This window comes from Labeo rohita, chromosome 7 (genome assembly GCF_022985175.1).
Source record: "Labeo rohita strain BAU-BD-2019 chromosome 7, IGBB_LRoh.1.0, whole genome shotgun sequence".
In the NCBI taxonomy this organism is placed as follows: domain Eukaryota; kingdom Metazoa; phylum Chordata; class Actinopteri; order Cypriniformes; family Cyprinidae; genus Labeo; species Labeo rohita.
The window spans coordinates 7584350-7602129 of NC_066875.1; the positions used below are offsets into that span (position 1 = coordinate 7584350).

A 17780-nucleotide genomic window follows, 5' to 3' on the forward strand; every position below is an offset into this window, starting at 1 on the left:
TTTTTATTACGACTTTTTATTACGGCCATAAATATGTGCATGGTCAGGGGGGTTTTAAAGCGTGGCCCAGGGATTCAGTTTAAATTCTGAATTATTTACATTAAGTTATATTATCACATAAAGAACCAATGTGATCTCATGATAATACGTATGTATTTTACATAAAATGTGGTTCTACAACATTTTATGTAAAATACACTACAATACTGATGTATTTACAGCATCTAAACATACAATAATGACGTATTTTCAGCATTTTAACGTACAATACTAACATATTGACAACACCTAAAACGCAATTTTGTTTTACAATGGAATTGTAAACAATTTTACTGACTTAAAAATGAATCTTTATGAATATTGAAATTGCAGAATTAATTGTATTATTATTGGATTCAGTTGTCATATCACTGGCATTACGTTTTCAGCTGTATTTATTCAGTTTACTTATTTTCGTTATTCTGTTATGTGATTTCTGCTGCCACCACACTGTAAAAATGTTTTGGTTTCAACCTAATTTGTTACCCCACTGCCTTAAAATTGTAAGTTTAGTCAACACAAATATCAACACAAATAAGTTGTCACTTAGTACAACTTAACATTTCAAGTTGGCTAAACTTAATTGGAGTTGACTAAACTCTTTGTCTAAACAATTTTAAGGCAGGGTAGTAACACGTTAACTTAACCTTTTTTTTTTTTTAAACCCTTAAAATGTATAACATTTCTGCAATTGTTTAGTCATTAGTTATCATGTAATATTTACTTTGTTTGCCATGGGACACAAAAGATGTTTCCTCTGACATGCTGTGACTGACAATAGAACCATAAAACACACTAAATACGCAACATAAATACAAAAGGAATTCTTTTTATTTGTGCGCTGTAATCAAAATCTTCAGATTTCCCTACATGATTCGGTCAATTACATTTTATATCTTTCTATATTCGCTATAAAATAGGCAGGTTTAGGTTTGGGGTGGATTAAGGGGTCTAAAAATCTAAATTGCTTCTTGATAAAATGATAAAAATGCATTAATACAAATATCCTAATGATATACATTTTTAAACAATATTTTAAGATTTTTCGCTAAAAATACATAGCCATTTTTATGCTTTCTAAACAAAAATGTAAGTTTGGTACTTCTAAATATTACATAGTAATAGCTACGTACGAAACAATAAGACCAGGCTGAAAGAACATACACAATATTAGGGGGTCTGCTGAAATTTGTTATCAGCTGAAAAGAAAGGTTGATTTAGGAAAAACACATTAGGGGAAAAGGAGGTTTCCAGGAACATGTACCATCTTAAGAAACTGAAATGGTTCATTTTAATGTTGACTTCAGAGGCCTTTTTTCCTTTTTAAAAAAGTTTATTTTATTTTAAATAGGTGAATCAGCACCATTAACCTATTTTCTTTATATCCAATTATTTTTACCTTTATGCATGTCGAATAATGCGTAGTACCGACCTGGGACTGGTCTAAAAGCCTGAAGTCTTTTTCTCAACCCAAATATCATCAAGAGAAAGAGTTTTCTGTTACAACACTTTGGTAATATTATCTTTTGAAACTAAAGCTTGCCAGAGGAACTGAACTTTAAACAAGAGAAAATCCTTCAGAAGAAAAACTCACCTGCCTCTTAACCCGCTGCTCACAGCTCTCTACAAACTTAAGGAGCAACAAATGGTGCGCTCTAGACTTTTCTACTGCATTTTCGCTTCAGAGCTTCCATTATAACAGCACATTTGAAGAATTTATTCATGGGTGAATTCTTTTTTATGCATGAGACAACAAGCAATGTTAAGTTTGTGACTTAAGCAGCGATTGCCTCGACCAGGATGGCTCGGGAGAGACTAGCCTGACATGTCTGCCAGATGTTTTTTAGCCCCTTGGCTGCTCCCCTTATGCTCACCTTCTCTCTACACACGTTCAGCCACACAGAAACATGCACTACACACATTAATGGCTTCCAAGTCTCTTCATCCTACATGTCATTGAAGGTTTGAGCTCCTGCAGGCCATCTGGAGTGACTGCCGGTAAATCTTCAGACAGATGCCACTGGTGTTTCTGGCTCACACATTGACACTCCTTCCATCATAGGAAATTACATCAACAACACAATTAACAGTCCTTCCTTATGAATCCTTGACAGGTTTGGCACGCCTTCTGTGACACAATGGTCATTTCCTCTCACATCAAATCCTGCAAGCATCCCATTAGTTCACATTTCATGGCACTTTTAAAGTGAAATGCTCAGTGACTGGTGCTAAATAGTGAGATAATGTTCTCAGAAACTGTTAAGTTTGACTGTGGCAATGTATCATTTGTACGCATCGCAGCAAAATGATACAGTCAATGGTGCCCCTGCATTAAACTCTGACTGAAAGTATTAACAAAAGCAAATGTGAGATAAAAACTAGAGCTGTTAGTTTAATACCTTAACTTAATTAATTAGTTATGAAAAGTAGCGCTATTAAAATATTTTAATGCAGTTAACGCACTGGCCCTGCCCACAGACCTGCAGGTCATCTTATATTTCATAAAGTTGACTGTTGACAAATATGATGCAGGGCAACAACTCCACAAATGCAGTTATGCATATTTAAAATATTGGTGCAAAAAAAAGGCCCCTGTATGTGTTTTGTTTCATATTTATATATCACATATCATATGATATCACACGGGCAGCAAGAGCAATATGACACGAGTGCTGATTTTGTCCTGATCTATCACAAGCTTAAATGTGATTTTATACAACAGTTCAGTAAATAAGAAGTTGATATTTTGTTATATTTTAAACACAATATTATGTGTTTTTGCTCAATTTTGCAGAAAACATATTACCTTTGAAGCCATAGCAGAATTGTTGCCTGTCTCTGAGCAACACAGCAGCGTTTAGTCTCTCAACGAATCTGCGTTTTAAACTAATCGTGAATAATTGATTAAGACATTTACCGCCACCTCTTGGCAGATTTAATCTCTTATTTAGAGTAACATTTCATTAAAAAAATAAAATAAAATAATAATAAAAACATAAAGGAGAAGTCCACTTCCAAAAGATTTTACAAAGATTTACATATAATGTACTCGCTCCATTGTCATCCAAGATGTTCATGTCTTTCTTTCTTCAGTCGTAAAGAAATTTTTCTCCATATAATGGACTGCTATGGTGCCCCGATTTTGAACTTCCAAAATGCGTCTTCAAACGATCCCAAATGCAGTTGTAAACGATCCCAGCTGAGAAAGAAGGGCCTTATCTAGCAAAACGATTGGTTATTTTAATAAAAATAATCAATTTAAAAAAACGATTTATACACTTTTTAATGTCAAACGCTGGTCTTGTCATACTCTGCCTGGACTGTTTTTGTTCCGGTTCATAACAGTTAGGGTATGTCGAAAAACTCCCATCTCATGTTCTCCCTCAACTTCGAAATCATCCTATATCGCTGTTTTACCATTTCTGTTAAGGGTGTTTGATCTTCTTTGCATGTTCACTTTGCAAAGACTGGATCGGTACTTCTGCAGCAATGTAGGATGATTTTTAAATGATCTTTGAAGTTGAGGGAGAAAATACGATTGGAGTTTTTCGACATACACTAACTGTCATGAGTCAGAATACACAGAGTTCAGGGAGAGAAAGGCAAGATGAGCGTTTGAGATTAAAAAGTATTTAAATTGTATTTTTTTTAAATAAAAATAAACAATGGTTTTCCTAGATAAGACCCTTCTTCCTCGGCTGGGATCATTTACAACCGCATTTGGCATTGTTTCAAGCTGCATTTAAACTGCATTTTACAAGTTCAAAATCAGGGCACCATAGCAGTCCATTATATGTGACCCTGGATCACAAAACCAGTCGTAAGGGTCATTTTTTCAAAATTGATGTATGGTTTGTTATGATAGGACAATATCTGGCCGAGATACAACTATTTAAAAATCAGGAATCTGAGGGTGCAAAAAAATCAAAATATTGAGAAAATCACCTTTAAAATTCTTCAAATAATGTTCTTAACAATGTATATTACTAATCAAAAATTAAGTTTTCATACATTTACAGTAGGAATTTTACAAAATATCTTAATGGAACATGATCTTTACTTAATTTCCTAATGATTTTTGCCATAAAAGAAAAATCTATAATTTTGACCCATACTATGTATTTTTGGCTATTGCTACAAATAAACCCCAGCGACTTAAGACTGGTTTTGTGGTCCAGGGTCACATATGGAGAAAAATGCAGAAATGTTTTCCTAAAAAAACATAATTTCTTTACAACTTAAGAAAGAAAGACATGGATATCTTGGATGACAAGGGGGTGAGTACATTATATGTGATTTTTTGTTTTGGAAGTGGACTTCTTCTTTAAATAGATAGTTCACCAAAATACTGAGATGTTTCTCAAATGATCTTCTTTTCCACAGTTTACGTTGCAGCCTAAATGTTTGTGTGTAACAAATTCTATTTTGAAACAAATAAAATACATTTTATCAAACAAATAATCTTTTGCTGAAGCTACTTTTTGTAATATCTGTTTGATGCTTTATACAACGACTTTAAATGATCTTTTTTTTAAATTTGATGTGCGATTAATTTGCGGTTAATTAGATTAATCGAAACATTATGTAATTAATTAGATTAAAAATTTGAATCGACTGACAGCCCTAATAAAAACACATTAGTGAAAATGCAATGAAATGTATGTATAGGTATGTTTTTGCAGTTTTGTCACATATTTCCAGTGTGCCTAGTTGCAAAAATAGGCTGTTTAATTCAAAGGGTCAGACAGATGGTGGAAGATGCACATAAATATCATATTATGACTTTCTGGCTGTGTTGAACTTGGCTAACGTTATAAGTGGACCACATGGACAAAATATACTGATAAATATGTATGATATGACCCCTTCAATACAATGCTAATAATGGTGTGTTTTTTTCTGCAAATGTATGGGCACTTTTGGTAGAGGCTAAATGTGACCATCTGTTCTAAAGTGTTAATGCACTGAGGTTCAGTATGAGTGTGCGTAATGCATAATGCTGATCCTCACTTGTATATGAATAATACATTGCTTAGTCAACAAAGAGAATTATACAAGTATGGCAAATCAAAAAAAGGCATCCTGTCACTTGAAAAGTGGAATAGGTTTATTAGCATATCCCCAAACTGTATTCAATAATTAATGAACTTATTTAGAGCAGCAAGATGTGAAACATATAAAAAAAAATTAACATATCAAATAAAAGATTTGTAAATTGCATATGAAGTCTGAATTATTAAAACGCTGTGATTATTAAAGAAAGAAAAAAAAAAGTCAAAATCTGTGAAGTGTCCTATAGAAGAGCACATAAAGAATGACTCAGACATGTGGCTCATATTTTAGGGGAAAAAATAGGTATTTATTTACTGTATTTATTTATTAATTCCCCTTACATACAGTGGCATGTGAAAGTTTGGGAACCACTTGCAGAATTTGTGAAAATGTAAATAATTTTAACAAAAAAAGAGAGCTCATACTTTTTTTTAATTTATTAGTTATTTTTTATTTTGCACTGTCCTGAGTAAGATATTTTACATAAAGATGTTTACATATATTCCACAAGACGAAAAGCGGAATTTAAAATAACCCGTTTCAAAAGTTTGGTAACCCTTGGTTCTCAGTAAAACATTTCAACGAAATAAGAAAAATTAGGATATCTTCATGCTGTTCAAAAGTTTTCAGCCCTGGCTCTTGATGCGCAGTGTTTCCTTCTGGAGCATCAGTAAATGTTTGAACCTTTTTAATAGTTGTGTTAGTCCCTCAGTTGTCCTCAGTGTGAAAAGATGGATCCCAAAATCATACAGTCACTGCTGGAAAGGGTTCAAATATGCAAAAGATGCTGGAAAGCTGAAAAATCTGCATGACCTAGAGGATTTTTCTGAAGAACAGTGCTTAGTTTAACTGTTCAGAACAAACAAGGGACTCATGATCATCCAGGTAACCACACACAGTATTAAGAACCAAGAGTTCACAAACTTTTGAAAGGGGTTATTTTAACTTTTTTTTTTTTTTTTTTTTTTTTGTCTTGTTGACTATATGCAAACATTTTTTAACGTAAAATATCTTACTCTGGATAAAACATAGCATGCATTTTGTATGACCTCTCTTATTTTGTTAAAATTATTTACATTTTCAAAGATTCTGCAAGGGTTTCCCAACCTTTCGCATGCCACTGTATATGAGTCATATGGCTGATATGTCCAATATTATTTTGTGATTTCCTTTACTCTCAGAGTGCACCTGTATGCCTCATTATGTGTTTGAAAGCACTAGAATGTGCCTTCCATCTTGAGCTGATTTGAAATCACACCTTTAGTTTGTGTATTTTCATGGTCTGCTGCATGAAGATGTCTCATGACATAAGGTATAGACATTTATCGTATTGAACGGTTCAACTGCCTGTCCTTGTAATCTTCCACAGTAGCTTATAAATGTAAAATGACTATTTGCTTCCAGACCTGCTCTATTTCACAAGCTTACTCTGTAGCCTGCTTTTATTCATGAGTTTACTCTATCATTGCAGAATGTATACTACACCAGCACTCAGCAGTTATTCGTGGGCATCTTGAGCCCCACCATTGACGATGATGACAACAAGTGCCTGGTGGATGTGAACGGCCGGCCACGGCTCATTGAGTGCAGCTATGCTGTGGCTAAACGCATGAAGCTCCACTGGCGTTTTACTCAGGTAATACACACCTGCTGCACAGTCTACAAGATACAGATAGTTTATTTCTTCATAAAAGCAGATTTTGAGAAATTTAGCATTACATCACTTGCTCACCTCTGCAGTGAATGGGTGCCGTCAGAATTAGAGTCCAAACAGCTGATAAAAGCATCATAATGTATTGTGAAGTGAAAAGCTGTGTGTTTATAAGAAACAAATCTATCGTTAGGATGCTTTTAACTTCAAACCGTTGCTTCCAGCTATAGATAGTCCTCTATTTATAATGTTGCCTTCCCCAGTGAAAAGGTCATCTTGTCTGAATCAGGGAATGATATATCCACAGAGCAAGCACTGTTTACAAGCAGTAAACACAATCTAAAACAGTTTTAAACAACTATGTCAGTGGATTTTAATGTGAGAGGACAGCAAGGTTTGGACTTTTTCACTGGAGGAGGCGTTATTATGGATTACAAACTCGTATTATCCATCAGAAGTGATGGTTTAAAGTTAAGAGTGACTGCCATGATGAAAGTTGATGTTGATAAAGTTCATGTTTTAGTCATCAAAACTGAAAAAGAAAACACAACACTTCAGTAGAGCAGAACTCCTTGAGAAGACAACGGATTAAAATATGAATCACTGCAAACAAATTAATATTGCTGAATCCAAATTAAACATTAATTTTGATGCCCTTTGCATCTGTGTAATAAAGGCAAAGGTTTCTCGCTGAAAACAAACCTGCGTGACTCTAAGGACGCTCTAAGGGGCACCTCTACATTTTGACATTCAGAGTTCTTTGTGCCCTAGCACTGTGTTTGGTACCTCGGGAGTGAGAACAATTTGTAATACAAGAGAGAAGTCTGTAAAAAGGACATAAATGTAAAATGAAAGATTTATTTGAAAAAGTCTTTGCGAAGGAGTCTTTGGTCATTAGTTCTCTTCCGGACCTCTAATTAGAGCCACAAAGGTCAGATGGAGTCATACATTCCTCAGCTCCTTTCAAATGTAAAGCTCAAATGCATCATCAACTCTATTATTCCCCAAAATCCAGTGAGTTCACATGTTTGTATAAGGAATATAAGCCATGGGGGTAATCAGCTGTTTAAATATAGCCTTAAAGCTGTGGTTTTCAAACATAATAAGTGGCACATCAAGCTTAGGGCCTCTTCTGAGATCTGGAGACAAAGGGACTTTCATATTTTATAATACGACAGATGCTATTTCAATAACTAAATGTAATTTTAATAGTAACTAGGGCAATTTATTGTGTCATAATTTTATTAATTATGTAAACTGAAAAATGCTGCCTTTGCACTGTATGGAGTTAAGAAGTTGTTGTTGAAACTAAAATCTATAAAACTATACTATAATACTAAAATGACACTGTAAGGTAGCAAGGAACATCCAAATCCGGTTCTCCCAGAAAATTACTACCAGAAAAAAAGCACTGTAGACAATAAATATTTGCTCCGTTATCTCTAAAGCTCATTTGAATTTGTTCAAGATCATTAGACAGGATGTTATGGTGCCTTGGAAGCCTGTCTAAAAGCTGTTTACTTAAGAGGTGCTTTCATACACAGATGCTGTCTGTTTAGTCATTGACAGGCAAGGCAGTGAGGCAGCAAAGGCAGCTGCCTGAGGTTTCAGACGCAGCCATCATCTTCAAGCTGAAGGAATGTATTCACGGCTAAAGGGGTCGGATTTAGATATCACTATTTTCAAAATATAGCACTATAGTTTCTTGTTGCTCAAACATTGTATTTGTAAATATTATATTATATTATATTATATTATGTTATATTGAATATAGTCACGGCTGAAGGGGTCCCCTTTAGACATCACTATATTCATAATATATCACAGTCCCTTATTGCTCAAACATTGCATTTTTAAATATTATATTATATTATGTTATATTATATTATATTGTATTAATAATAGTCACAGCTGAAGGGGTTCCCTTTAGACATCACCATATTCATAATATAGCACAGTCTCTTATTGCTTCACTGTATTCGCAACTTATATTATATTATATTATATTATATTACAGGGATGCGACGAGATCTCTCAGGAGACACATCGGATCTCGCGAGATCTCGTGACCCCATAAAACATTTTGCAGTGTTTACATTAGAGCTGCACGATTAATCCTTTAAATTTCGAGATCTCGATTCAAACACCCATGCGATCTCATTCCTGAAAGACAACAATTTAGCTATGTCTATTAGGACTGTTTCACATTACGAGTGTCAGTGGAGCGTGAGAAGCTCGTTTTGTCGCTGCCCATGTTAATGAATCAGAGGGTCGGGGTAAATGTGAACGCAGAAAGAGCAACACAAACTGTCTTTTCAACCACATAAGTACTGATAGAAGTTGTAAACTTTACCTGACCTAAATTTTTACCAGAATATTGATGCTATGTGAAAATAAATAGTACCGTAATAATAAGCACTACAAAATTACAGATGAACCATAAAAAATGTAAGTGAAACCAATCTTTGTCACATTGTGTTATAACATCTTTTCATCCATTTATAGTGAATTCTGTCATTTCTATTGAAATAGGTTTTCATCTATTTTCTTTATCATTAATTGAATTTAATGTAAAAACGCACTCAACTTTGTTTTTATTTGTTATTTTAATCCTTTAAACAATTAGGTTTTATACCTTAGTATATTATCTATTCAGGCATATAGATGTGCTGTTTACACTTTTAAAAAGAGTCATTTTGTTTTACGGTTTTAATATAATTTTTAAAAAACAATTTTCTTTAATAACCATATGGGGGTGGGGGACTAGAAATTAAACGGTTGATAGATTACTTTTAATAATACTAATTTAGCATGAGAGCGTCTGTTTATTACAGTTATTTTTGTTCTTTATAGGACAGATGATGTTACTCATTGAAATGTGCGTTGGTTACTCTCATTAATTAGTTTCTGTTTTATCACTTGCCATTTGTAACTTCTTTCTCTAATTATGAAATATCTCTGCTGCCTCCTTAACTGCCTTTGTGTTTATGTATGTATCTCACATGAGCTATGGCTGAAGGCAATGCTCCAGTCTAATCTCAGTCTCACACTCGCATGCACGCGTCATCACTGAAATAGACTGGATCAATATTAAATTCCCTTGCTGGTTTATTTCTTAGACATGATGTGAGAGAAGGCCATTCTCATAACAGCCAACTGACCAATTCTTTATGGTGAATTGATGAGTAGGTCTGGAAACAGACATGAGAATGTGCAAGATCCTTCATGTCGACATCAGCCAGCGATGCACAACAGTTCACGTGATGGGCTGATTTAGCGCTGCCCTTCATATTTACTCTGTGCCCACAGCTGAATGCACACCGCCACGTTAGATTCCCCATGCTTGAATGAATCACTTTAAAGACTTTGGAAACCTGTAACCTTTAACACACTTCTTATGCATCATTATAAGTGGAACATTTGTGCCTCGGGCAGCTTTAGCAGACGTACTAAGACAAGTGCCACATGCGCATGACAAATTACGGTGAAATCAGGATAAAACGATGAACTGTTTTCAGAGAACAAACAATGAACAAAAAAACAATGCAAGCTTCATCTTGTTTTATTCTGATTTCATTAGCTTCAAAGAAAAATCTTGGCTAAGAGTGTCATTGAGGTGTTTTTGTTCTTGTTGCATTTGTCAAGAAAAATGTGAGCTTAAATTTTAAAAACAATGTTGAAATAGCCCTCAGAAATAACCCTTAATGATGAAACAAGCTTCAGTTCCCCATAAGTTCGATGACTCAAGCTCTAAGTTGAGCATAATTCTTTGAAATCAATGACTTTCAAAACTTTCAGCTGCTCAACAACTGTCAGCAGTATCAGTAAACTGACAGCGAGTCACGTTACTTATTACGATTCGAGGCTTCTTGCCAAGTTTTATGAATTATTCTGAGTCTTGCAAAATTTTAATCAAAGTATGGGGACTTTAAAGACTGTCGTGTCAGAAGAAAGCATCATGAGTTACACAAGAATTGTATGCCAGGATTTTTTTTTTGTCTGGTTTTATCTTTGACTTACAGGTGTTGAATGTACTTTAAAACAATAATACCATAGGAAAAAAGTGGGAATTTTTATCTTTAAAGGAAGAACTGGTGAGAAAACCACTTCAATACTTCAATTAGACACTGAATTTAGCACTTATTTGATGAACTATATAGGCTGGCTATATAATATAGGCTGGTTTTAATGAATTTATTCAGTGACATATACTGTATACAATATACTGTATTCAATGTGATCCCATCTATTTAAATCCAGTATCAAATTCAAATCAAGCATTGCATTCATTTAAACATTCAAAATTTGCCTCCTCAAGTGTTAAACCACAGGTTTGAGGTCAAAGACATCAAATGCATTGGCTCTTGCATGCTTGTGACCAACTGTGAAATGCCACTGTGGCATTTGAATCTTTTTTAATGTGATGACCTTGATAGAGAGATCTGGGGATTTTCAGCAATTTTCAGCAATTTACAATTTTAATTTCATATTAAAATCTGTAAACTCATTGCCACTATTCATTTATCTGTTTCTGTGTAGTTGAGAAATGGTTAGGTTTAGAGTGGGCTTGAGGTTAAGGGCTCAAGGATATCTATATGATTGTAAAACATGCCTGAAGAAATACATTTATAATGTAAAGGTTTATTAGATTTTAAAAGATCTGTAAATACATGTACCTTTTAAAGGATAGCTCATCCAAAAATGAAAACTTGCTAAACATTTATTCACCCTCAGGCCATTTAAAATGTAGATGTTTGTTTAGCATTCCATCACTGGATGGGGACTTTAAAGATTGTCGTGTCAGAAGTAAGCATCACGAGTTACACAAAAATCGCATGCCAGGATTTTTTTTTTTTTTTTGTCTGGTTTTATCTTTGACTGACAGGTGTTGAATGTATTTTAAAGGGGTCATCGGATGCTAAGTTTACTTTTACATGTTGTTTGAACATTAATGTGTGTTGGCAGTGTATGTACAAATCTACTCTATAATGATAAAAATCCATGCAGTGGTTTTTAATTAAACTGTAAAAATAATATTCCTTTTTTCAAATTGAGCCATTCTCAGATGCCTGTCATTGTGGCATCACACCAACAGAGGCCGCTCCCACGATAGTAGATTGACATGAGCGTTTTACCTCAGATCAGTTGTAACAGTCCGCCCTCTTTGTTTCGATGCCGGAGCAGGGATGTAAGTTAGACAAGAATATCTCCGATTGAGTGATTGAGGTGTTGTGTTGCTGGATGTAATAATGAACATAGTGGTTTCATTTATTTAAATTTGATTTACTAAAAACTACTAAAAAAAAAAAACAGCTTAATCAAAGAAAACACTGGTTAGGGCGTCACAAAGTCACAGTGTTTACACTCTTCTAGGAAGTCAACACTAGAAATGACCTCAGTCACAGCTATATCTTCGGACATTTTTGACCTGTTAAACTGTAATGCTTGTAGCTGTACTATATGTCCTGCTTTTCTTGTAAATGTAGAGGTTGCACAGTACATGTGATATGCTTCAGGTAACACCCTTTATAAAGAAACGGTTAGAGAATGTAAAGCCTCTATCTGAAGACCTCCTGACCACAGCTGTGTGGGACTCCTTGAGCACCTCTCAAAGAACGAGAGGGAGTCTGCGGTACTGAGACCAAATAAACCCAGGTCTTAAGGCCACAGGCGTTCTCTTCTGTGAAAAGCGGGCTAAAATGAATGCTGGCAGTGAAAAACTCAGCCACCCTATCTCAGTCCTGCAGTCCCATCCTCCCCGGCTTGAGATCAGTGCGGATGCTTCCCTTTAGCTCTTAGCCTGCTCTCTCATGTCTAAGCCTGCAGCGCTGCTGTTCCCTAGCTGATACATCAGCTGTGACTCTATCAAGCCCCTTTCAGAAGAGATGATGAAAGATGAAGATGAATTTGATGTGCCTGATGTCTCTAAAGTGTTGAATATTTTGACCCAAATTTTCCACTTTCTCATGTTATTCTCTTTGAGCGCTTCACAACCCCTTTCAAGATTATGATTGTATGAAATTTCATTGCAAAATCTGATGATTTTAAAGATTTTTGTTGCATTATTATTATTACAAAAATGTTTATTTGTACTGTACTTTTTAATTTTAAAATAAATCTATATTATAAATATAATTATAAAAAGTAAAATTATTAAAAAAGGTGCATTAGAAAATGAACACAATTAATCGTGTCTCTGATCCATACATTACATAAAATTCAAGCTTGAATTATCAGTTGATGCTTTTAATGTTTTTTCATGTCTAATTAGTAATCATAGGTATTCATCTGTAAAGTAGTATCACACACATTTTTTATGATGACATGGATGCTGAAATTTACATAATGTACAGTGTCAACAGCATCTAAGAAGCGTATTACTCATTTACAACCTGTGCAAGATGTGCAAATGTTGTAAATCCTTTCAGGTTTATAAATTGTTGACTTGATGGAAATAACATAGGCTGGTTTTATTGAATTTATTCAGTGACAAATATACTGTATTCAATGTGATCGCATCTATTCAAATCCAAAATCAAATTCAAATCAAGCGTTGCATTAATTTAAACATTCAAAATTTGCCTCCTCAAGTGTTAAACCACAGGTTTGAGGTCAAAGACATCAAATGCATTGGCTCTTGCATGCTTGTGACCAACTGTGAAATGCCACTGTGGCATTTGTATCTTTTTTAATGTGATGACCTTTATGGGGAGATTTGGGGATTTTCAGCAATTTTCAGCAATTTACAATTTTTGATTTCACTTTAAAATCTGTAATTAAACTCATTGCCACTATACATTTATCTGTTTCTGTGTAGTTAGGAAGTGGTTAGGTTAGGCTTGAGGTTAAGGGCTCAAGAATATCTATATGATTGTAAAACATGTCTGTAGAAATATATTTATAATGTAAAGGATTATTAGATTTTAAAAGATCTGTAAATACGTTTACCTTTTAAAGGATAGCTCATCCAAAAATGAAAATTTGCTGAACATTTTACTCACCCTCAGGCCATCTAAAATGTAGATGTTTGTTTAGCATTCCATCACTTGCTCACCAATGGATCCTCTGCAGTGAATGGGTGCCGTCAGAATGAGAGCCCAAACAGCTGATAAGAACATCATAATAATCCACAAGTAATCCACACGGCTCTACTGCACAAAAAAACTGTGTGTTTGTAATAAAATCATTATTAAAATGTTTTTAGCTTCTGCCTACAATACGAGTTCTCTATCATGATGTTGCTCCAGTGAAAAAGTTGTCTTGTCTGAATAAGGAGAGAAATATGCATAGATCAAACACTGTTTACAAGTATAGGGGGCATTTACACAATGCTGTTTTCAACTAAAAATGGAAACGTTTTTATGCGTTTTAGACATTCATTTACATGACAGCGGCGTTTTGGGGACCTGAAAAAGCAAACTTTTGGAAACAGGTTTCAAAGTGCAAGGTTTAGAAATGATACCGTTGTCATCTCAGTGTAAACTACAAAAAAGCATGAGTTTGTGAAAAGAGTGAATTAGGTATGTGCAAAGGTGTGTAGTGTTTCTTTACAAAGTGAGATCAACATCTGCTAGCCTGGCATGCATAATACAGCATTTTTAGTTGTTTTCGCAGACCTGGGGAACAGGGATCGTTTTGACAACACTGAAATTTTTAAAAACACAAAGTAAAAACTTTAGCATTTTTAGTACATTGTTGTTATGTAAATGTAGCCTGAAACCAGTCCAAACCACTTCTAAACAAATATGCTGGTGGTTTGGTATTTTGGCCAGATAATTTTAAGTTAAAATACCTTAATGATGGATTTGTTTCTTACAAACACACACATTTTTGCATCACAGGATGTCAACTGATGGACTGGAGTCATGTGGATTACTTACTGTGATGTTTTTACTAGCTGTTTGGACTCTCATTCTGACAGCACCCATTCACTGCAGAGGTTTGCAAAGTGATGCCATGCTAAATTTCTCCAAATCTGTTCTGATAAGGAAACAAACTCCTCTATATCTTGAATGGCCTGAGGATGAGTACTATTCCTTTAAGCACTATATTTCAGCATCTGTCCAAACATACAAAATGTATGAGTACATATTATGTATGAATAACTACATTTTCTGTAATGCCAGATGAGATTTTTCTGATCGCAAGGTGTGAAAGGTTATCTGCATTGAAAGGGAATTTTGTGGGAAGATGGATGAAGCCCTGACAGCTCCATCTATACAGGAACATGCCTGGGCACAGTCGGGGGACTCTGTAATGAAATATATCTATTTTCCTTCTCCTTCCTTCAGGGAGGCTCCATCCAGAATACAAAGTCAAAGCGATGCCTTGAACTCGTGGAGAACAATGACAATGAGTTCGGATATCAGCTGACGCTCCAAAAATGCACTGGACAGAACTGGACCATCACCAATATGTTGCCTGGTAGCACCTTATGATGGTACTGTGGAGACTGAAGAACACGTGGATCTAGGAGGACTGCATTGACGAATGATGACAAGTTTAAGCACCTGGATGTCTGACTTTGACTTTGACATCATATGATAAATGTTAAACATTTTTCCTAGCTACTGTACTTGTGCATACTGATAAGCCACATTTGGCAGATTTTGCATTGTGTATTATGAGGTTCTACACTGTACTGAGATTTATTTTGTGCAAGGTATACTTGGTTTTGTCTTGACTTGAAGGTTGTACTGGCTCCAATGCACACATTGAAGCCATAATTGCTACTATGTAGCAAAGCTTTGGCAACGTTCTTGCTGTATTTCTTTCTAGTGTCTCAGGTTTGTAGGTCGAGATTATTTTGAAATAACTGTACATTTTTGGGACATGCCAATATGTTGGAACATATCTAGATACAATCAACTGTTTTATATTTACATGTATAGTAAATATTCTCAGTATTTATAATTAATGGCAGTAAAAAGGACAAATGCTAAGACAATTTGTGAGTTCTGCTGATCTACATTTTTCCACACAAGACCTGATACCATCTTTCCAGTAAACAGAGACAGAGCTGTAGTTGTTATGACAGGTTAGGTAATTCCTCACAGTGTCAGTAGTTTGCCTTAACAGATGTGCTCTCTCTAGAGTACAACTCAGTGTTTGTTTCTTCAGATGCATGGCATGCGCTTGATGCGTTCACCAAAAATATTCCATCAAGATCACACTGTATTTTAAAGCAGTGGCTCTAAAATGGTGGATCGCAAGCCAAAAATAGGTTACAGGTCTGGTCGATATAGCAGAGGAAACACACAATAGTTATAACTAACCATATAGAAACAATAGCGCAATAAATGTCTCTCTGTTTTTGATATCAAATTCGGTCACACTTTAGTTTGAGACCAATTCTCACTATTAAAGTCCACTTCCAGAACAAAAATTTACAAATAACGTACTCACCCCCTTGTTATCCAAGATGTTCATGTCTTTCTTTCTTCAGTCGTAAAGAAATTACGTTTTTTGAGGAAAACATTTCAGGATTTTTCTCTATATAATGGACTGGTATGGTGTCCCGAGTTTGAACTTCCAAAATGCAGTTTAAATGCGGCTTCAAACTATCCCAAATGTGGTTGTAAACGATCCCAGCTGAGAAAGAAGGGTCTTACCTAGCAAAACGATCAGTTACTTTCATTAAAAAAAAAAAAAAAATTTAATAAATGCTTTTTAATGTCAAACGCTCGTCTTGTCTTGCTCTTCCTGAACTAGGGATGGCGAAAACTAAAAAATTTCTTGACCGACCACCGAGCCTCATTAGCCGGATGAAACCGGTTAACCGATTAGTTTAAAATATGGTACGCTATTTGAAATAACAGCCATTTCGAGCCGCGCCTGCAATTTCGCAACTCTGTCGCATCTCTCTGCCGCTCTGCCTCCCACACACACACACACACACACACTGCCACGAAACATGAGTCCCGCAAACGCGGCGCTGAAGAGCTTGTTGTATGTAATCGTAGGACAAATGGCTCCTTAGTTTCAAATGGTTTGGGTACAAGGTGATCGCTTTGAAAATAAAGGCGTTTGTCTAGGTTAGAAGCTCATTTGAAACATTGCCACGGCTCATTTAAGAAAATGACAGCTCCGAAGAGACGCCGCTCTAACCTCGAGTGTTTTAGCCTGTTGCCTTTACTTTTCGCAAACCTTGTGAGCGCGCGAACCCAAACGCTGTTTTTATTGGTTTATTAAGTACAAACAGGCGAGTTATGAAAAATTGAGTGTGAAGGATAATTTGTTCACTTAACACAAAAAGATGAGGAATGAGATGGCTAACTGTAGTAGCGTATAGTCCACTGTCTATAATAGCCTAATTTAGATATCACTTTTTTTTTTAACCGACTACCGACAACTTTGACCGGTTAACGTTGATACGGTCAACCACCGGTCAAACGGTCATCGGTTAACATCCCTATCCTGAACCCTGTTTTTTTTTTTTTCTGGTTCATGACAGTTAGGATATGTCGAAAGACTCCCATCTCATGTTCTTCCTTAACTTCAAAATCGCCCGATATCGCTGTTTTACCTTTTTTGTTAAGGGTGTTTGATCTTCTTTGCATGTTCACTTTGCCAAGACTGGGTCGGTACTTCTGCAGCGATGTAGGATTATTTTGAAGTTTGTTTTTTGAAGTTGAGGGAGAAAATACGATTGGAGTTTTTCAGAATACACAGAGTTCAAACAGAGCACGACAAGACAAGTATTTGAGATAAAAAAGTATTTAAATTGTATTTGAAAATAACCGATCATTTCGCTAGATAGGACCCTTCTTCCTCAGCTGGAATTGTTTACAACAGCATTTGGGATCGTTTGAAGCCACGTTTAAACTGCGTTTTGGAAGTTCAAAATCGGGACACCATAGCAGTCCATTATATGGAGAAATATCCTGAAATGTTTTCCTCAAAAAACATAATTTCTTTACGACTGAAGAAAGAAAGACATGAACATCTTAGATGACAAGGGGGTGAGTACATTATCTGTAAATTTTTGTTGTGAAAGTGGACTTCTCCTTTAACTCCTCTAAATTTGCTGCTTATTAAT

The 17780-nt window shown here is 35.3% G+C and overlaps 1 protein-coding gene across 1 annotated transcript in view; it reads left to right on the plus strand.

Annotated features, from left to right (window-relative positions):
• galnt18b (UDP-N-acetyl-alpha-D-galactosamine:polypeptide N-acetylgalactosaminyltransferase 18b) overlaps nt 1-16244 on the plus strand; it is a 122532-nt gene extending 106288 nt beyond the window's left edge. The window contains exons 10-11 of the mRNA XM_051114617.1: nt 6563-6727; nt 15034-16244. Of these exons, the coding sequence (XP_050970574.1) occupies nt 6563-6727; nt 15034-15180 (312 nt within the window). The 3' untranslated portion in view covers nt 15181-16244. The remainder of the gene's footprint in view (nt 1-6562; nt 6728-15033) is intronic.
• The last annotated feature ends 1536 nt before the right edge of the window (nt 16245-17780 follow it).